Source organism: Lichenostomus cassidix, chromosome 5 (genome assembly GCF_008360975.1).
Source record: "Lichenostomus cassidix isolate B80296 chromosome 5, HeHo_3.0, whole genome shotgun sequence".
NCBI classification, from domain to species: Eukaryota; Metazoa; Chordata; class Aves; order Passeriformes; family Meliphagidae; genus Lichenostomus; species Lichenostomus cassidix.
The window spans coordinates 21,452,761-21,474,459 of NC_139486.1; the positions used below are offsets into that span (position 1 = coordinate 21,452,761).

The following is a 21,699-nucleotide window of genomic DNA, read 5'->3' on the forward strand; positions in this document are numbered from 1 at the left end:
TAAACACCACCACAATAGAATTAGCGGTCACTGAAGCTCATATGGATTTGGCTACACTTTCAAAGCTACATGAAGAATCATAGCAGCAGAAATGAAGACGGAGGTCTGACAGCCCCCTCCCTTAGATCCCACACTCCTGCCTGCAATAAAATGGAGCTGGAAGAGCCATGGACTCCATAGGAAGGCCCAACATGCAGAAGACAGACTGAAAGGCACACTGAAGGGTGAGTTTTATGAGGATGGATGGCTCAAACACCATTGAGAAAGCTCAGCAAAGTCTCATCTGGTTCAGCAGCTGAGGGTCCAGACAGGGTAACTTCACAGTCTGCTCTCCTAGTGTGGGTGTGCAGAAAAGTAGGAAGCACAGAGGCAGCCGTTGCAGCTGGAGGGGAGAAATCGTCACATCCACTTTGTCAACGCTGAAGAATCTGGGCTGGCATTTTTCTCTTCCCAACAGTCGAATCCCACCCTACCAGCTGCACGTCACAGCTGACCTCCAGTCAGGACCTATCTGAGTCAACATCAGGCGATTAAATCGTGCAACAGCAGCTTCTCCCCCTGTACATACGTAACTTCTCTCCCAGCAGGTCACTCCAACAGCCAGGGGAGCAGAGCAAGCTGGCTCCCTCTCTTACAGCCACGCAGACACACACCAGCATTCAGCTTGGTGACAGACCCCAGAAAGAAGAGTTTCTATTGCAGTGCCTCTAAAGAGAGTGCAGCCCCTCAGCAAACTGACAGAGGCAGATTCTTTCCCCCTTCTTTAATCTGAGAAGCTCTGACCTTTAAAGTACAAACCTCTTCCCATAGGAACAGGATGCCTGAAGAGGAAAGAGACAGTAACACATGAAATACCTAGAAGTGATTAAATTGGATTGACGAGGAAGTCAGGAAAGATAACAACCATGGGATTACACTGTCAATTCCAAAAAACTGCAATGACTGTCATAGCCCCACATCCAACAAAGAGAGTGGCTGCAGTGCCAAAAAGGCATCACCAATGGCAAAGTGCAATTCTACGTTTAAAAGTGCCCATGTTAAAAATGAAAAAAAATCCCAAGGGATGTCCCTTTGTTACTCAGCAGGTCTGTTCCCTTCTGGCTATCCATCAGAGTTGCTGACTTCAGTGAAAAAAAATATATAAATAACTCCAGCTTTTTCATCTAGTCAACACCACACAGCTCCACACCAAGAAAGGCAGCTGGTGTCTATTAGCATCCCATCAATGTCACCAGTATGGGAGACTGAGCTGGTGTCTCTTCTGATTCATACACAATCAATAGACATGTTAAACTGCAATTAGAAGGCCCAATCCTTCCTTGCAGCCATTCCTGTGCTTTCTCACTGAAAACAATAGGTTTCTGCAGATGTCAGTGGAAGCAGAATTTGAAAAAAAGTAGTTTATGTGGGTGCCAGCGAAGGTAGCATTTGGTCTACTGAATCCTTACGGCTGCTAGGAATGCAACCCAGCACAAGAGATAGCCACCTATATTGGCTATGAGAGTGCCTGTTTAAAATAGCATGGGATAGCAGTTTAATGAAGTAAAACATGAATATCTGACATGGCACCAAACTGAGATGAACAAAAGCAGAGCCCAGGTGAGTCCATGTGTTATCCAGAGTAGATTACTTTTGCTCCCACAATAAGCAAAAGGAATTACCTCCAGCAGGACCAGAGGCAATTGCCTTTACTGCAGCTGGTATCACAATGAACAATACTGTACATGCCTCCCCTGCACTTGGCTGTGGCTCACCAAGATTGTGAAGGGAATAAAACTGAGATCATCTTTACATACAATTACACATTCAACATTTTTCCCCTTCCATTGCTAGTTGTTGAGTCTTCCCTCTCATCTTAGAGATAAATGAGAATCCATGAGGCAGTGATGCTGCATTTTAAACGCCAAACATATCATAAGAATCTGAAGTAAAACAGTAAGGAAAGCTGTTGGATGTCTTGTCCCATTCTAATTTTAAGGAAACAGAATGTCCTTCCACCTGCACACTTATTGCCAGTCATTATTTTATTTACAAGGAATTGGGTGCAACAGGAAACACTACCAGTGTATGGGGAGCTGGGCACACAGACAAGATGAAAAGGAGCAGAAAGTCTCCAAGTTAACTACCTCATGCAGCATCAGAATGACTGGTCAATATTCAAGTGGTTCAGCTTATAACACTATAGAACAGATTTTTGCACAATTGCTTGTGACAGAACATCCCCACCTTTATTCCCCATCCTTCCAGAGAAGCACCAACAAATATGAGGAAATGGGCTTTATCAAGTAAAAATCGAGGGTAGCTTATTTTCTTGATTTAAAAGATGCTTTTTACCACAGATCTCCTGAGCAAGTACCCCAAAGGGCAAGTTATGAGAAGCCTGGTCCACCACTACCCAGTTACAACTTTACTGGGCAGAAAACTGCATATTGGGCAGTGTTTGCCGCAATTTTAAAAAGAAACCACCACCCAGGAATCCAGATGTTTCAATCTGAATCTCATACAAGCAAAAGTTGAGGTTCCTTTATCAAAAGGGAGAGAATATGGTATAAGAAAAAGCAAAGATGACACTGCACCAGAGAGAATAGGCAAGAGGCAATCTTGACCAACAGGTTAGTCAAAGATAGCTAATGTCTACCTTTGTCTAGGAGGCAAATAGTAAACTCAAGACAAAAGGCAATTGGTGCAAAACCTGACAGAACAGAACAATAATACTGACCAAGATCCTCCAAAGAATCACATCTTGCTGGCCAAGTACAATCACTGTGTATGTTCCCAAAGACAACATTTAGATGGCAAAAAAAAGGACTACAATTTGCACAAAAAAGATGAACACGAAGCAAAAAAAATTAAAGCACATGCTAGTAATCCAAATCCAATGCTATCTATGACTTCTAGCCTCAAATATTTAATATTAAAGCATTTGCATACTCCACACAGAGATCCTATAAAGAAGAATGAAGTCACAATGAAACTAGGAGTTGATGTCAGCAGGCAGGAGAAGAAGGCAAATTATATAAATATGGTCTTGATTTGGTCTCTGGAAAAGACTGGAGCTTCCCTGTTCCCGCATTATAGAGATCATGGCATGAAGGGGGGTTGTGCATTGATTACCTCTGCAGATTTGTTCCTTTTCTGGATGGAGTGCTGCTGGGACAAACACTTGGCTGGAGATGGTGAGGGGACTCAGTCCCAGCTACAGAGATCCTTTGATCTGTAGCTGCTTGTAGTTGCCTGACAACTTTGAGAAGACATCGAGGCAAAGCCGAGAACATGAACAGACCTCACCCAGGAGCATCTTTAAATCTAAATTATGCCTATTTTGAAGCCTAAAATTGGCTCCCTCTTAATGGTTTGCTCATCAGCACCTGGCATTCACTAGCACCCCACAGTAGCCAGTCAGCCACAAGATACGTACCTAACTGACTCTTTGAAAGCACAATTACCAAGTCTACATGGATTACTGTCCGGACTACACATACACTGCATGAGCTTTTAAACATAGCAGTGAGACATAGAGGTATTTCAAAGTCCTCCTCCACTGAGCATTGACAGAATGGTTCAGTAACAGGGAGGCAAGGTGCCTCAATCCCCTCTACTACATGAAAGCAGCCATGTTTGGGCCACATCACAACAGCTCCCAGAGAGCACCCCACAAGAATAATTTGGAGCAGGTAGTCTACAACTTCCAGGGGGACACAAGCATAGTGACTGCTTGGAACTCAACTGGCACTTGTTTGGCCTCCCTAACAGAGAGAACCCTTAGTGGCAATAAAGCAGTCCAGATAGTGACTTTGTGACTTTTTCTAAAATCCATGGAATTCACAAGTCCACCATTCTTCACTTCAAGCCTTTACGATGCCGCTCAACCATGACCCAGATAGAAGACACTGGTCCAATACCGACCATGAGGACCTCCCCTCCACATGGCAATGCCCAGACTCTAGCTCATTTTGGCACATGATGTTGAGAAACCAAAAGCTCAATAAAAGCAAGCTTAGAAATCCATTCTGTACTCTAGTCCTAGTTTTTCAAATCCCCCATCTCTAATAAAAAATGTGTTGGCTTACAGAGAAGCATGTGTTTCTAGCAGTTATATGGAAGCTGTTAGATTTTACTATTCAGTTGCCTGAAAGAAAAAAAAGAAATCTCCTCTGTTGGTCTATTAATCTGTCATAATGAGATTCTTCACAATTAGTTTGTCCCTAACAGTTGCTTTGTAATGGTAGTGAGAGAATATTTCAGGAATGGCAATTACCTCTGATGTCAAAATGATGAGGAAAACAAATGTTCAACCATCAACAAAATGCAGTGCCTTTTCCACTCCCACCTGATGGTGGGTGACAGCACTGCACATCAGAATTACAGTGTGGTTAATCACTAGGCATGTTGCTATTGAGAATTCATTTCCCCTCTTGAAATGAAATTTGTTGAGCAATGCAGGTGGAAGGAGGAGCATCTGTCACTGGGATGGGGGTCCTGTGGGGAAATGATCTTAGCAATACATTGCTTCTTCTTTAATTTACTATACATATGTCCAACAATTAGAAGCAGTGAACACTATTTAAAGCAATTTTCCTGTATTAGCTACATATACATCCCACCATTTCAAAGATGTTGCAAAAGAATAAAGCTTGACTTCTTTATTGTTACTTTATTTAAATTTAGTATCCTTCAAATAAAATTCACATGTCTGCATTAATCACTTCACTCTATCCATACTAATACGAAATATAGTGGGTTTCTAGGCTTTTTGTAAATTAAAAGTTTGTTGGGCAGTCAGCTCACTGGATTTCAGTATGTTGTGGAACGTAACATCTAAACGTCTCTGGCATGAGATTTACAGGAATGAGGCTAAGGTACACACAGTGTGGAGCTCCTGTTCTCAGATGAGGACCAAGCTGTGCCAGAGCTGGGAAGCCTACTCCGGACAGGGACTGGGAAGGGGAAACCTGCTGTTTTGGCCACCATTGGTATGTGTTCAAAGCCACAGCCTGGGAGAGCTGTCCTGCCTGAGTTTGGCAATGCATCCTCCCAGCATCTGCTCTTAGTTTGAAGAAAATTAAGATTGTGGCAAATCTTTCTCACCTAAGTTACCAAGGAACAAAAGGCCAGGTGGGGTAAGACTGTAACCAATCTGCCAGCAGCATGGCAGGGGCCAGGGAGGTGGCAGCCAGGAACAAGCCATCAGTGGGGAGAGGTAAGAGCAGAGCTAGAGCAGGCAGGAAGCTGATCCAGGCCTGATACAGGATGGCAGCACAAGTGAACAGAGAGCTCAGCTGTGCAGGGTCAGTGTGGGAAGCTGAATGCATTCAGATGGGCATACACCAGGGGAGATGCATGTGTGAAGCTGCTTCTGCATGCATTTTGCTCAGTACTCAACAGCATTACCAAGCACTTGCTACCCTAAAATCAAGACATAGGTTTGAAAGAATCAAACATTACCCTTTACTTCTGGTACAGATTCAGTCCACTTTGGGAAGAGTGGAAGTCAAGGAAAGTTGAAGAGGATATAACCCTGCCAGTCAGGGAGGCAGGAGCTGGTATTGCTCTTGGGAGCTCCTCACATGCATCAGATTGAAGACACCTCTTGTCTTCAAGCAAACAGTCCTGAACTAGCACCAGCTGAGTGAGGAAAGTGCAGTTCCAGCTAACAGGTCTGCTGTTTCTCAATCCCTATCACCCAGGAGCCATCATTTCAATTTAACATTCCCCAGTCAAGGATCCTCACTCTGTATATTGGCATTGAATAACTCCCAATTCAAACTGACACAGCAAAACCTCAGCTTACTGCAAGAAATAGAAGCGGGGAAGTTGTCCTGGAGAGGAAGAAGAGAGACAGAGCAGGTGATACCAGGGCATTGCAGAGATGAAACAGCTCCTGCTGAGCTCTGGAAACGCCCAGCTGTGCTGCCTGACTGTGAATGCAAAGGAAAGGGCCTGAAGGAGGAAAGCATATCTTCCCTACTTCTCTTCACACAACAGTCCCACGATAAACAAAGCCTGCTGCCCTTCAGCAGTTCTGTAAAAAATAACTTGTGTTGAGAGAAACCCTACAATAACAAACAGGCTGCACAGTTACAGAGTTCACAGGCAACTCAAAATGAGTACATTTTCAAATAAAGACTGCACAGGCAGTAAAGACATTTTAAGAAATGGGGTTTTTTTGAAAAGCAATTCTGCTAGTGACCTTTTCAGTGAATTTACGTCTAAATTCAGCAAAACTAGCAACACAGTAAATGGGTCCAGGCTTGGCAGAAGGCATTTCATAAAATACCGGGCAAGATCATATATGTGCAAGCTCACATGCAAATTCATTGTTAAAGTGGAGCTAGGAACAAAGTAGAAGCTTTATAAAGATGACCCTTGTTTATCTGCTGGCTGTGGCCCTCTTCCATGTCACATTGGCTCAGTACACTGACAAAAACAAGTTGTTACTGGTGTCAGACCTGCCAAAATGATGCTACTGCAGAGGAAGGAGCAGCAAACTGCTCTGAATGGTGCACCATCAGCAGAACTTGCAGCCACTGAGACAGAACTCTCAAGCCAAAAATGATACAAGTAAACAAAAAACCCAACAAAAATGAAGACACCCACAGCCAGTTCTATAGGACCAAAAGTAGGCTTAACTAGTGTAGCAGTGAATGTGATTACCATCTTGGATTAACTCTTTCAAAGCCATCTTTGAACCTTTGACTCTGTTCAAAAGTGGCTACTTCACCATAAGCACTCCCACCTGAACAATCTGGCACATGTCTGTCTACAGGCAAACCGATGGGTCTCTCCTGATGTACAAAAATGCAGATTTCTAGGCACAGCACCTGAACTCTAGTAAATAAACCAAGGGGTAGCCTTAAAACCTGACATTGAATAATATACTTTGGCCCATTCCTAGAACTAAATCATCAACTATTCTAGTTCAAGAGAAACATAGCTTCCTTTTTTCCTAGTCTGCAGGGTCTCCTCAGGCCTGACAGTCCTGCCTGGCCCTGGGGCACCAGATGGAAGAATAAAGCAGTTCCTTTCAGTGACACCTTTCTCTCAAGTATGCAAACAGCCCCCACATACGTTAAAAGGATTTGCTGGGAACCCACTAAGATGCCTCCCACATTGCCAACAAGTCTCTCCAGAAGAGTGTTTGGAAGACACCATCCACCACAGCAATTCCCTCACCACTGACTTAACTGACTAAATGAAGACACTTGCTTGACAGGTAAGGTAATTGTGAGCTGCCCTCCAGCACATTCTTTTATCAGATCCACTTTGGGAAGAATGTGATAAGGTCACTGGTTTAGCAGAGCAAACCTACAATGTTCAGTCTTGCTCTGAAATTCCAACCTGGCCTGATACATGAAATATCCTCTGCATGCAACCTATTCTCTTCACCCCTAGTTTTACATCTAAATTTTACTCCTAACTAGGAGTCTTTCAAGACAGTGTTTCACTGCAAGCCGACTACAATAGCCTTAGAAAAGGGAACAGAATCCAAAATATGGGTCTTATTAAGGACTCAAAAGGCAAACAAAACAATATTTCAGTAATCCAATTTGACATTGCAAGTATATGTCTGTATTCCCAAATGAAACTTTTAGGTATCTATTTTTCCTAGTCTCAGATAAGATTATTTTTACTCTCAAGACAGCTGAGAGTAAAATAGCTCTTCCTATTCTTAGAATAGGTTAAGTACTGGCTACCTGTCAGCTCTACTGATTTTACAGGTGGCCTCCAACAACCATATGGGCCATTCCCTTAAAAGTTGGACTCAATGATCCTCGTGGGTCCCTCCAACTCTGAATATTCTGTGATTCTGTGTTCTGTGAACCACATAAACTTGTCAGTAGTTCCAGGCTACACAGTCCTTCATTAAGAAATCATCCCAAATCAGGGCCTGATCCAACGTCAATGGGATCTACCTTAAGTCACTTACAGTGGCATCCCAAATAATTTCTGCTTTTTGTCTCCTTCCCTCCTTACATGGACCTTCAGCCTCTGAGAAATCCCATGTTTGCAGCTATTTGTCCCACTCACATCTAGGGTGGAAATTTAGGCAAATCAACCATGACCATGGGCTCTTCAGAGAAGATACCATCTCTTGACTTTGCACTGCTGAGTGTTTATTTCACACTGGGACTCAAGGCATAGTCCTAACAATAAATAAAACATTATTATTTCTCCACTTCTCATTTGTTCCTTTTATAATGTTCCTCATGGTGCAAGCTCCTTGCAGCCTGCATCCTCCAAGGGCTTCCTAATGGTTTCCTCACGCTGCCAAATCATGTGTTCTTCAGATACTCCTCTGGCTACTATGTACCTCTTCAGCAGCTGTAAGGAAGCAATGTGATGAGGTCCTCAGGGATTCAAATGAAAAGGGATAGCCCCACCTGGAGGAGAGACAGCTAAATGCTCCCCAGGCACACTTACTCCTGCTGGGAAGCTGAGAAAGACGATTCAGGCAAGCCGAGTGCCTGACAATTCACACTCATGCTGCTGGAGCAAATCACTTCAGGGATGAGTGTGCACACTCAGGAAACAGGCGCAATAAATGAGGCACTGCCTCCTTTCCCTCACTTCTCTCCTTCTTTCTCCATCAAAAATGTCACAGTAGATGGTCCATTTCTCTGAATACATCACTGCAGATGACTGAAGAACATCTTGTTTCATAGGCATAGATGGCCCAAAAAATGGACCTTCCTAATGCTACAAAATTAAAACCTGGAGATGCTATGGCCAGAGCGTTCAGCTGACACCACTCCAGAAAGCACAAGGAGGAAAAGGAAGTGTCTTATAAGATTTATTTTACAGCTTGTAATGTGTTTTCAGTGCAAAGCTTTCATGCTTTATGTGTTGGCAGGAAGTTTGCTAGACAGCAGTGCTCAACTGTAGTGTCATCAAGCCACCAGCTGGCCCTGACAGTAGCTTTTTTAGACTGCATTAGTGTCGACCATGCCTTTTAGATGAAGAGATATCCTGGGGAGCATATAATAGGGCAACCAAACATGATCAGCTCAGAGACTGTGGATAGGCTCTGAAGCTCTTCACCTCTCTGTTACTGGTTCCCATTTAGTTTGGTGACAGAAAGTCACTGCCACCTAATGGTTATTCCATGTCTCATAGGGAAGTTCATTTGCTTCTCACCTCAGTTCACCAGAGGCTGAAGCACAAGTAGACCCACCACTGCACACACAGCTGTGGTGTAGAACAGTCCACAGTTCTGATTCAGTTACCTTTTTGAAGGGATACCATGGAGAGTTCCTGGAGACTTTTCTCTCTCCAGATGCAATCCACCTCCACTAAGATGCAGCTATTTCAGGACATCACTTAATATTTAAGACACACAGTGTTACTGAATCACAAGGGAAGTCCAAAGACACAGGCTATTTCATTTGTCTAAACTACTCAGAAATTGTAGATTTCTGAAAATACACACACATGTACATTCATTCCTGTTCTTTCCAAGATCCTTCAGCTGGGCAACTTCACTGTGAGACAAAACTCATTTTGAAAACACCCACTTCACTGTGAGAAGAAAATATAACAAACACCAGGAAGAGCCTCCAAGGAGCAAGAAATTGTATCCTGTATAATGATGGCACAAGGTTATGCTTTCCAAATATTTGCCCAGGTACTGACAGCCCAATCACGGTAAGTTTGAATGAGGAGAACATGCTCATTCTGCTCTCAAAAGGAGGACATTTAATTAACCTCCCCAAATGGCTTTTCCCTGACAAAGTAATTTTGTAGCCAATGAAGTTAATTCAAGATGGATTCCCATTGTCTTCTGAGATACCTTGACCACAGATCCTTTTTCTCCTTGCTGTCTCCTCTTCATTACAAAAAACCAAAACTCACAGCAGTAGCCTTTTGTCTTAGAGAAGAAAAGAACAAAAAATGTCCTGCTCATCATTTTCAACTGTGGCTGCTTGTGCCAAAATCTGCAAGACAACTGACCCATTGCAGTCCTCTTACTACACTGACAACTCAGAATTCCATTGATACCAGCCCTTAAACAAAACTGCATGTGATGATGCACCTTCTGACTGACAGCAGAATCAACAGAAATTTATACCAGCAATGTAGGGAGTGTTAGCCAAGACATCTCAGCTACACTGAGAGGAACACAACTGGAAATGTCACACAATAGGCCAACTTGATACTGAGGAAACAAACACTGAGAAGAGCCAACACTCAAGGACGCAGAAGAATGTCAGAGAAATGTAGCCTTCTACAGAATAAAAGGGTTTGTTGAGAAAACAATATGTAAGGCACTGAGCAGGCTGCTCTCCTTCTTCCTCTGGCCCAGTGCAAGCAGAGCAGAAATGAAAAGAAATGCCCAAGCTTACATGTGCAATGTCCAGAATCATATAATGACACAGACATGAAGCGAAGAAAGTTCAATACCTCCCCTACAGCTCCTGACACTAGACCTAAAGACATATGATGTCTTGGGGCCAACCATGGCTACCACTGGCCTTGACATCAATGCACTGACATTACCATCATATGCAGGAAAAGGTCCCACACCCCAGGAAAGAACCCTTAACTTAGGAGAAAGATCAAGTTTCCAATGAGGTCAAGCCACCAGTGGTGAGACGAAGCAACCACTGGGAAGGACATAAAGCCTGAGCATATTAGCAGGTTCATCTCAGCTCCAGGCAGGGGCAGGAATGAAAAATGGTTGTTGCTGAGGAACAGCTATAAGTGCCATCTGGAAAGTGGATTCTTGTACCCCCTAGCTGACAGGAGATCCACAGAGAGGCAAACTAACCTCAGGACACTCAGTGTATTTCCATCTACTGCTTGCTTCCTCATGGAAAGTAGTAAAACATCCCCAGTCTGCTGGCCATAAAAAAGTGCTGAGAACTGACAGGCTTAGAATATTAGCATCAAAAGTGGTCCATGAGGGACAGAAATATACAGTAAAATTGAAGATAATTCCTTAGAGCTAAGCAGGAACCTGGCTAAAAGTCCCTGGGGAACCCATTTCCTTCTTAATCTGCTTTGCATTTAATTGTTTCCTAATGACTATGTCCCTGTTTGGCCCCAGTAGGCTCAGGGACTGGTGCTGCCACTGAAGCTTCCCATCTCTCATGCAAGGCCATGGGTAATTTAGAAACTCCAGTTTCATGTCTCACTGGGAATCCATGGAGAACAAGTTAAGCATTATTTGCACTGGAGTAGCATCACCTGTATGCTGAGTATCAAGAGGAGATCCACTGAAAAAAGTGCTCTTCTACTCCCAGCTGCAAGCACGCCACAGACATATATGCAGCTCCACCCCCACACTGGAGACAGAGGCACAAAAACCACATTCAGATCTTTTGGCACTATCAGCAGTCCCACGGTCACCAAATCTCACATACTCACACACACACACATATAGATACACCTTGCCTCACGGAATCTCTCTTCTAGGCACAGCACCAAAACTGCATCTGGAAATCAGCAGCCAATTTATAAACATGCTCAAAAGAAAATTCCAAACTCTCAGTATATGAAGAGGAGGTTAAGCTGGCCTCACTTGAATGACAGAAACAAAGGGAGTACAATGAAAGGCTGAGAGTACCAGAGATCTATCCAGGACAGAATCTAGTAGAAGCAACATCTAGATAAACATCGTGAAAGCACAACACTTATTTGAGACGGGCATTCACATCCTTTTGGCCCCATCCAGTGACTAATCCTAAGTACCAACTCCAATGGGGCAACTTCTTACAAGTGATTCTGAACTAGTACAAGACCAACAAAACCAGCTGCCACAGAGAGTTGAAAGAGCTGCAAGGTGGTAAAGACTTGGTTGCCATCTACTTAGAACTACACTGAGATGAACAGCTTGGTGTGCAATTGTGCAGGTCCAAAGTATCTCCCATGCCAAACTGATGCTTCACTAGTGCAAGCTCTACAAGGATGTTGCTGAGGAACCCACAAGTGATGTTCCTACCAGGCTCAGTGGTGGCATTTCATAATACCTGCCAACAGCAGGACAGGCTTCCACTGGTCCACGAGTTTCACCAGCTCATGCTATGTCTGTGCCAACTTCCTCCTATCTCCCAGCTCATGCCCCTTTATGAAGCCAAAGGCTAGTGCTGGCCATGCTGTGCTTGCTGCTGGCTCTGCCACATGCAGTCTTGGCTGCCAAGCATGAAGGGTGCAGCTCTGTGCCATGACAGCAAACAGGGCCTTTTCTAACTGCTTGAGGCATGGATTGACAACCATCAAAACCTGCATGACAGAGGTTAACGAAACCATGGAGATACATAACTAAAGGTCAGGAATTTGCAATGGCTGCTGCAAATTCTGCCAAATGATAAACTGTCCATAGCACTGATAACTTGGGTGTCGCTCAAGGAAGCTACACACAGCCCTTACGCAAATCAGATTTTAAAGGCACAGGGCAGAGACATGGGCAGATGGACAGTGAGGCTTCAGACCCCGACACATGTATCTCCAGTTTATGCCAGGGCATCAGTGCCACTCACCCGGGATGGGGAGCTAAATCAAAACAGATTAGCATCTTTAGACAGGAGACGATGAGAACTAGCCCAAGGAAGCCATTCTGCAAACCATTCCAAATACACTAAGACCATTCTGATGACGTGGATTTTCTGCCAGAGGAATACTAAAACATGCTGGAGTTCAACATCACTGATTTCTACCTTATTCAATGCTGTTTCCAGTTTTACAGTCCCTCCAGCCTGAGAATCCCTGGAGAGCACCACTCTATGCATTATAACCACATCAGTGGCCTAAATCCTACATGCACCAAGAAGGAAAATGAGGCTAAAGACCTTACTTCAAACACATTATGCAGACTGGCCTAATTTGGCAAAAGGTGTATTTCCCATTCCAAAGAGGCCTTGAACTGGAATAGCAGAGAAACCCTGGCTAACATTCATCACACACACTCAACTAAAACTGGGTGTCACAGCTCAATGAGCTATAGGGCTATAGGCTGGAATGAAAGCTGCAGCACAAGGCTTGAGAGGAACAGGGGACATGAGGGGTACTTGTCTTCCTTCTCACTACAAATGCTTTTGCTATTAAAGTTAATTACTGATATCAAAACACAACAGTGTGTTTTGCAATGAGATGTACACTTCTTTGCACAATTCTCATTTCCTCAGAGATCTGCAAGTGTGATTCATCTCTATTATTCCAACACACTCCTTTTTACTTACGTAACTCAGCCTTCATGTTATGGCCATTACCAAACAGTAAGCAGAAAAAGAAAGCACTGCCAGGCCACTCTCAACAGCTGACCTCCACACAACCAGATTGGGCAGCAGAGATCTGATAGCAAAGCACAAATGTATCTTACCCCATTCACCAAGGACTTGAGTCTCTACTGGACATAATTGAGCACTGAACGCATATGGCTACTTTTGACAAAGGACCCTCTCCACTGGGCAAAGCAAGTGCTGCAAGAAGCTAATCTAATATGGGGCTGCTATCTAATACTGCTGTTAACAATCTGGTAGAAGGCATATTAAATTATTAAGATGACAGCTTCACAGCAGTGATTTTGGCAACACACCTGTGCCTTGCAGTTTCCAAGGAACGCAGTTCAGTGCGATTACCTACCTGCGATTTGAGGAATTCATACTCCTCTGATCCGTATGGGACACTCCGAAGAGAGGTGAGGTAGTCATAGGTGATAACTGCCGTCTGCAAATGAAACCAGAAATGCTGAGCAAGCTCTGTGATTATCAAAACAATAAGACTTCTGTTAAAGAGAATGTATGTACCTTAGGCTTCAAAGCTTAGGCTCCACAGTGAAGCCTATGGCAACAGAATCATTAATAAATTAAATGCAGATATTTTAGTTTTAACAAATATTTATAAAAAGCAGTGCAGGGGCCTCATTGATATGTAGCTATTAAAAATAAGCACCACTTGGCACTCCTAATACTATCTTCTATTTGAGAAGCTCAAAGCATTTTCCTAATCTCTGTACAGCACCTTGTACAGCAGACTCCCATCTTCAGTTAGCCATCTGGGGCTTCCACAATAAGGTCTGCTGCTAGTAACAAAGGCCATGAAGACTCTGTTTGCATGCCATCAGTTATCCCACACTTCCAAACCACCTAACCAGCTCACTCTGGGTAAAAGCTCAGCAGGGAACAGAGTGACTGAAGACAAGCTCATAGATTAGCACAAGCAGCAGCAGTTTTGGAGATATTCAACTGCACAAAGGACTATGGTACCAAAGGGTCAAATACCCAATTACAAAACCAGAATATGGGATCCAGCTGAAGCTTGTTAGTTAGACATTGCCACGGACAATGGAATTATATTCTTAAGTGCCTTAATGATTCCTGAAAACAGATGTAGGGTATTTCACAATTCCCATGACTAAAGTTCCTCTCTTTCCACAGTGAGAAAGAACATCAGTGAATGGAAGAGAAACATACAGGTCATGATTGTAGGGAGACAGTAGAACATAAACCTAGAGGAAATTGTACATTAATGTGTCATTTGAACTTCAAGACCCTTGCCATGAAGAGCCATTTGTGTAACTCCCATTGAAAGTCAGTTTTCCTAAAATCTCCCTTCTGAAGGGATAGCATTCCATTCTGGCACAGGGTACTAGCCCCACATTTCACCATAAACACATCCAAGAAGGGCACAAAGTACAGTCGACATGTCATGAAAACCAGGGAGGCAAGGGAATCAAACCTGGTTTGAGACAAAGCCAGTGAAGCTGACAATAGGGAAAGAGTCAATAGCTCAGAAATGCATACAAGAGTGGACCAAGCTGGGAATCAGTAACAAACAGACACACTCCCTCCTTGCGGAGGTTAGGTTTCTCATGTTTCTTGTTTTCCAAATTGTAAACTGAGTACAGCAATTTCTTTTTCTGGCTTTTCAGGCTCTCTTGCCCCTGGTGAACTCAGGAGCTGCACAGCTACAGAGACCATTCAGAAGAAAAATTTTTCAAAGCATCTTCACAACCTCAAAGAACAACTTTGAAGTGGAAGGAGGTTCAAATCAGTCTTGCATGAAGGCTTGAGTTGGTTCTTATTTTATATCTGGTCCACGAGGGTAATTATCACCTCCAACTCAAAAAGAAGCAGCTAACAGATTTGCCTGTATTACAGAGGAAGAGGGAATTAATTAAGCAGTTGCTAATTACACTGTAATCTTAAACACTAAATTAATATTATGATGATCCTGATAGGCAACTCTGACATTGCCAAATTCCTCCCAGTGTCTAGCTATTGCACAGAATGTTCCTTCCACATAACCAAAACAACTGGAATACTCTCAAAGGAATACAGCAAATGCACAACGGCTCTGCCAGGTTTCTAATTTTACCAGAATACAGAAACTCTCTGCAGCGTGATGCTGCCCACACCACTGACTTTGTTCTCATCCAAGACTAGTGCTGTCATTCATGTTACAGTGTGAGACTGACGCTTGGAATTATAAAAAGATATACAAAATCAACCAGTCCCTCCCTTTACAAATGCCAGATTACTTTCACTGAGCTTGTATCCTGTCCAGCGTTAAATGTCCCACTTGGTATCAATGAATTCTCAACACTGTACACTCTTCCTCTGCTCCTAAACCTGTGCTCAGATCTTACCAAGTCATGGCACAATGTTCACCCTGAATAGTTGTCCAGCCATACGTAAGCAACAACCAGTTTCCTAAACTGAGGGTTAAAAATAAATTTTTTGCTTGTGAGCTTCATCAAGTTTCTTATGGAGTCTGCAAAGAACTACTGAACCAACATGCTTAAAATATAACCAGACTCAAACCTCTCTAATCAAACTCAGATGAAATCTGCCCAGTTTCACAGTTGTACATCAGGTTCCTTGATTCTAATGTGTTGTTTTCTCCAGGCTTGTCTTTTGTTTTGTTTGCCCCACCATAACATGTCTTAAAGTTTTGTGTCTGCTGCTGCTAAACTTATCAGCTCTCAAGAATTGCAGTCTCTTCATTACAGTCTGCTTTTGTCTGGCTATGGTTCAATGACTGAATCAACCATCCAGGTAAGAAGCCTGGGCAGGGCTAGATTGAAGGACAGATACTTTAGGTCGATGTAGATGTCACCAATATCCAAAAGCACTTGTTTGCTACAGAGACTTATCTTTCATTTACAAAAAGAACAAGCTCAAAGCTGAGCTGCTTAGAAGTGAACACGTCTGCCTGTTGGCTTCATAAGGTCCATGGTTATGGAATGACAGCAGTTCAGGCTGCCTGGGCTCAGATGAGAGCTGACTTCTGACTGTTCAACAAGGAGCAGGGAAGGCAGAGGTCTCTGGTGCAGCAAGATTAAAGAACCTCTCAGAAGCAACTCAGACACACACAGTCATATATACCAGAGGAAACAGAGAATTCAGAAAGAGACAAAACATTCTTTTTTAAAAGTATACACACAGATTTAAACACAAGCTGCAAACACCTACAGAAGACTGAGCAGTGGTAACTTGGTTTTGGGGGTCACTGCTTGCAGCTACAGGTGCAGAACCATATAATGCATTTAAGAGCAGGACTAGTGAAGCACTTTACAGCCAATGACTTGTGACCTCCCTGAAGGCAGAGAACATGAAAGTCAAGCAAGCCTGTGATTTGCCAGCATCTAAAGCAAATATTTCCTTTTTCCTACTTCCTATTCTTCACAAGAGTAATCTCTCACCATCACTCAAAACAGACCCAACTGCAAAGCCTCATCACTGGAACTTCTCACTTATCTTTGTCTTAAACAGTAATTACCACAAAAACAGTGACTTAAAGACCGAGAAACACTGGGCAAGCAGGCAGAACTCAAGGGTTGATTGGAGAGCCCAAATACCCTGAATAGCAGATTCTACTCCAGCCACAAGAAGCTGCATTCCCTCTCCATGGCTCAATTTCCTGTCTTTAGAAGGGAAGGAGCTGCTTCCTGCCACCAGGCAGCACTACCTTATGGTCAGGGACAGAGCATGAAGCTTTGCACTTATTAAGTAAGAAGGAAAGATTGCAGTTTGTATTTCCGCCTTCACTCTTTCAAAATAAACATTCATTTTTCACAACGGTTTATGATGTGCATACACATGGCACCTGAGCCAACCCACAGAGCTTGTTTCTTATTGCATCTGCCCTCAGGAGCTGACTCCCTGCAAAACTCATTAATGAAGTGCTTAAAAGTCATAGAAAATGCAGACAGACAGCTGCTTACCACTGGGGGTCTGTAAATGATGGAGATTGTGGCCTGAAGTGACAGATGTGTAGTGCAAGTGAGGTACAGGGAGACTGATACCCCCTCCAGAGTCTCTGCTCTCCATGTTCCTTGCTGCTCATGGATTCATAGTGAATATCCTCAAGGAGAAGGCAGCAGTCTCCATTCCCAGTTTTCTGAGAAACATCAGTGATGCCAGGCAGATATAGCATTTATTTTACAAATCTGAAAACCATTCCAATCTCAGAAGTATGTGATCACCCATGCTCACTTTACTCTTGCTTTGAGAATGATCATCAAAACACCAGTCCTTCTCACCCCAAATCTCTCATACCAAGGGTCATAGGGCAATGGCTACCATAGTTTATCAATACAATAACCAGGGTCATTGTAACAAAATGTAAAAGTGGCATATGCAGACAAGATGGTTTGAACTAAGTCACTCTTAAAAGGCAGCAGGACACTATACCTGTGTGACTGACTTTGAAGGGTGATTGATTAAAATGTGGGCCCAAAGTGAGCCACTCTGAAGGTCCCACCCTATCCAGGGAAACAGAGACGGCCCTCTGCAGCTTAGTATCTCCATTTTTCTCTTTCCAAAATGTGCAAACAGCTGTACTCTTTACATGCTTCCACCTCCTTTCTCCCCGTGCTGAGAACTCAAAGAGCTCCCCACGGACCTTCTGATTTCCTGAGCCAGCTGCCAACTGAAAAAGCAGACAGGGAACACAGAAAATCCCAAGTTCTTGTAAACTTCAAGTCCCTTACTCATCTAGGAATCTTCCTGCACATTACTCCAGTAGAACTTACTGTGGCAATGGCTCGGCCCACACGAACAACTCCAAAATCATTAGGATCCAGGAACTTGTTTCCATACAGATAGAAGCCAGAAGCAGCTGCTGTCAATGAGGCAAATTTCAAGGCCCTTAGTGCCATGACTGATGAACCCTGCCGAGACACAAAACAGCAACTGTAACATCTGATAAGGATTTAGCAATCTGATGCCTACAGCCCCAGAGGACCTGACAATCCAAGTTTTAATTGCTCCTTTCCTAATGACACATTGCTAGCACTGCCCCCAGCCAAGAGCTCAAGCAATCACCCAGCAACTGAGGATAAGTTGATCATTGCTATTCCTAACTCAACAGTGTCTACAAGCCACAAATCCAGAAGTAATTCACTGCCAGACCTTGCACATGTGCAACAAAACATTTGTTCAAGATCCCAAAGGCTTTTCAAGGAGAAACAGGTGGACAGTGAGAAGGAAACATGAGATCACCAAAGTCAATTCTGATCCCAGCAACAGGCACTTCTTCAGCACAAATTTTTGAAGATACCACAGCATGGGAGCTTGTAAGGGGACAAAAGAAGCTATAAAAAGCAGTTTAAAAAGAGCTCTTGCTCTTTAGCATCACAAGCACCCAAAGCTTGTTAGACACTCTGCCAGGCTAGTTCTAAAAGTTTCACACTGCTGACAAATTATCTAGGAAGAGGCAGTGCATCCCAGGTGGTTGTATGCCACTCCAGCAGTCAGTGCCAGACAACCACAGACAATGGAGGGGAAGGGGGACCTGATCAGAGTCACCAAGTGAGATTTGTTTTCTCATCACCATCCCATTCTAGTGCCAGACAGGGACTGTACTGGCAGAACAGGCATCTGCAGGAATCTACAGCCTATTCCTGGCTCTGTCACAGGCCCAACACAGGCCTGAGGTGAGACACTTCTCAACCACTTTTTCTCTGGGACTCAAGGGTGGGGAATGAACACATTTCCCACACTAAGCACTTTGAATCATCACATTCATCGTTTGCAGTATTTAAAGTAGCGTAAATATGTGACTCATTACACTCATTTCTTTATGTCACCTTAGAGGACTCAGACCTGAAAAAAAATAATGAATTAGGTACATTTTTCTTTCCTTTCCCTATGGCTGGAATTGGGCAGAAAACAGGACTGACCATTCCTTCTGCTACTACCACAAATCAAAAGATATGGTCACCTACTCTGTAAGCTCTTAAGAGCACCCTTGACACAGTGCAGTCTCTTACCCCAAGATGGAGTCTAGTAATCCTCCCACTCCTATGCTTGACTGACAAACTTTCCTGCTTCTCATTGTGAAACTTTAGCAGGGTCAGTCTGGCTTGTGCCTTTTCTCTCAGAAGTCTTGTAACCAAAAAACATATGCGGTGACACAGGTCAAGTCTTTCAAAACCAGTTCACAAGAACACAACCAGAAAAATAAGCTAATATAACACAAGAGACCTCTGTACATGAACCTTAGCCAAACTTTATTATTTCCTTTTATTTCCTTACAAGCCCTAGGTAATTGTGAGGCAGAAAAGCTGAGACATATTCTATCAGTGCCTGTCAGAGCTGCCTGCAGCCCCCCAGCTCCTTCTCTTGTCAGAATGGGTAGCCGGCTCTCTGGGTAGCCAGCTGACTTTGGACTCTTTTAAATCTATGATCAAACTTAACAGAAAATAAACCTGGGCTCCTGACTGCAGCCAAATGAACATGCACTTCACAAAAAAAAAACCACCCTCCTTCCCCTGCCTCACTGGAATTCTAGAAATTTCAGGGCTTCCTCCTGCAGGACCAATCTTTTTTGAACAGAGATCTCTTATATCCTCTGTCACCTTCAAAAGTCATTTTCTGCAACGTGTTTTAATTAAACCATTTGTGCTCCTTGTACATTTCTGTAAAACTTCATTTATTGGAAAGTGATAGGTACAATGACATTTTCTTAACACAGAAAATATGCCTATCTTTGTCATTATTTTTCCCTTCACTCTCTCTATTACTAAAAGAACATTTTATTCAAAGCAGGATGCAAGTCCATCTGCTCTTGCATCTTATTCCTACCTGAAGCTATAATCTGCAGTTTGTTGCATCACATCTATTGCCATACCCGCCAGCTGTACGTCATCAAGAGAAGATGGGAACTTTAGGTAGCAAATAAACAGGCAGAGCAGTTGAATTCTTCAGCAAGAAAGTTCCTGCTTTCATGCTTAACGTGTTGTACCAATAAAAAAGGAATAATTAAAACCCCTCCAATATAAGGTACAGAAATAGAATTCTCTGCAGTAAATCGTATTTCTAAGTTTTGCATAAGGTACAGAGGAGCCTTTTCCATGTAAATGAGCCATTACGACACCCCTAGGGGTATCTCAAGGGCCTTGTCAGCTGTGAAACAAGCCTTGGGATGTCACTGCCTCTCGTTATTAAGCCCTGAGTTGATGGATCACCTCCAGCTCTTTTTTCACCTACGTGAGTGGCTTCTTTGACTTTGACACAACTTCGCGCACGTAAGGGTCCCTCGCCTTACAGCCGGGCTTCTCCTCCTGTTCCCGCCAGGGGCAGCCGGGACGGTGACGGGTCCCTCCTGGAGCCCCGAAGGTGACCCCGCTGCCACCTGCCCAAGCCCGGTGAGCGGCGGCGATCGCTGACCGCCCCGAGGGCAGTGCGGACCCAGGGCCGCCAGAGCCCCGGCCAGGCCGCTCCGGTCCCCGGGCCCGCGTCCGCCGCCGCGCCCGCGATCTGCCCTCCCTGTGAAGGACACAAGGGGCCGGCGCCGCCTGCTCTCGGTTCTCCTTCACGCCGGGCCGGCGCAGCGCCCGCGCCCCGCGCCGCTCCCGCCTGCGCGAACAGCCCCGGCCCACCGAGGCCTGCGGCAACCGAGTCCCTGCCGCCGGGGCTGCACCTGCAGCCGGCATTCGCCGCCTGGGCCCGGAGTCCCCGGCACGGGCCGAGGCCACCGCGAGGGTGGGAGGGTGAGGGAGCCCGGGCGCTCCGCCGGAGCGGCACTTACCGACCGCCTCGCCGGCACTTCAACTAGCGCGCCCCTCGCCGCTCCCCCTCCAGCTCGCACACGGTACGGCCCTGGCCCGCGTGGCACGCCGGGAAATGTAGTCTCCGGCCGCGGCCGCTCGGAGGGGCGGGGGTGCGGCGGGACTGCAAGGGGCGGCCTTTGGGCGAGCCCACGGGGGAGCGGCGGGGGAGTGTCCGGCGGGCGCTGCGCTCCGGCGGCCCCTGCGCTCCGGCGGCCCCTGCGCTCCGGCGACCCCTGCGCTGCGCTGACGCTTCCGCCCTTGCCGCGGGGAAGCGCGCAGCTCACATCCCGGATCGCAGGATTGTTCTCTCCTGCTGTTCGGTAACTGCACGGTAACGCAATGCCACTTCATCAGTGGGGCTGCCAGAAAACTTGTCTTCTGCGCTCTTAAAAAAAATTCTGACTAGAATATATCACAGAATCAACTAGGTTGGAAAAGACCTTTCAGATCATCGAGTCCACCTTGTGACCTAACCCCTGCTTGTGAGCTAGGCCATGGTATTAGGTGCCACATCCAGTCTTTTCTTAAACACCTCCAGGGATGGTGAATTCACCAATTCCCTGGACAGCCCGTTCCAATGTCTAATCGCCCTTTCAGTGAAGAACTTCCTCCTAAAGGCCTACCTAAACCTCCCCTTGCGCAGCTTGTGTCCTCTTGCCCTGTTGCTGGTTGCCTGGGAGAAGATGCCAACCCCTCACCTGACTACA

At 44.7% G+C, this 21,699-nt stretch overlaps 1 protein-coding gene across 7 annotated transcripts in view; it reads right to left on the minus strand.

The window, feature by feature from the left end:
* The window catches only part of ADCK1 (aarF domain containing kinase 1), a 77,482-nt gene extending 56,368 nt beyond the window's left edge, over positions 1 to 21,114 (minus strand). For 4 of the 7 annotated variants that reach the window (XM_085061651.1, XM_085061650.1, XM_085061649.1 and 1 more), the window contains exons 1-3: positions 20,971 to 21,089; positions 17,972 to 18,109; positions 13,579 to 13,662 (exon numbers count right to left, since the gene is read on the minus strand). In XM_085061651.1, the coding sequence (XP_084917777.1) occupies positions 13,579 to 13,662; positions 17,972 to 18,097 (210 nt within the window). In that variant the 5' untranslated portion in view covers positions 18,098 to 18,109; positions 20,971 to 21,089. Of the gene's footprint in view, positions 1 to 13,578; positions 13,663 to 17,630; positions 17,869 to 17,971; positions 18,111 to 20,024; positions 20,050 to 20,970 lie in introns of those variants that run through there. The other 3 variants (XM_085061653.1, XM_085061647.1, XM_085061648.1) reach the window with 3 other exon arrangements.
* Positions 21,115 to 21,699: the final 585 nt, after the last annotated feature.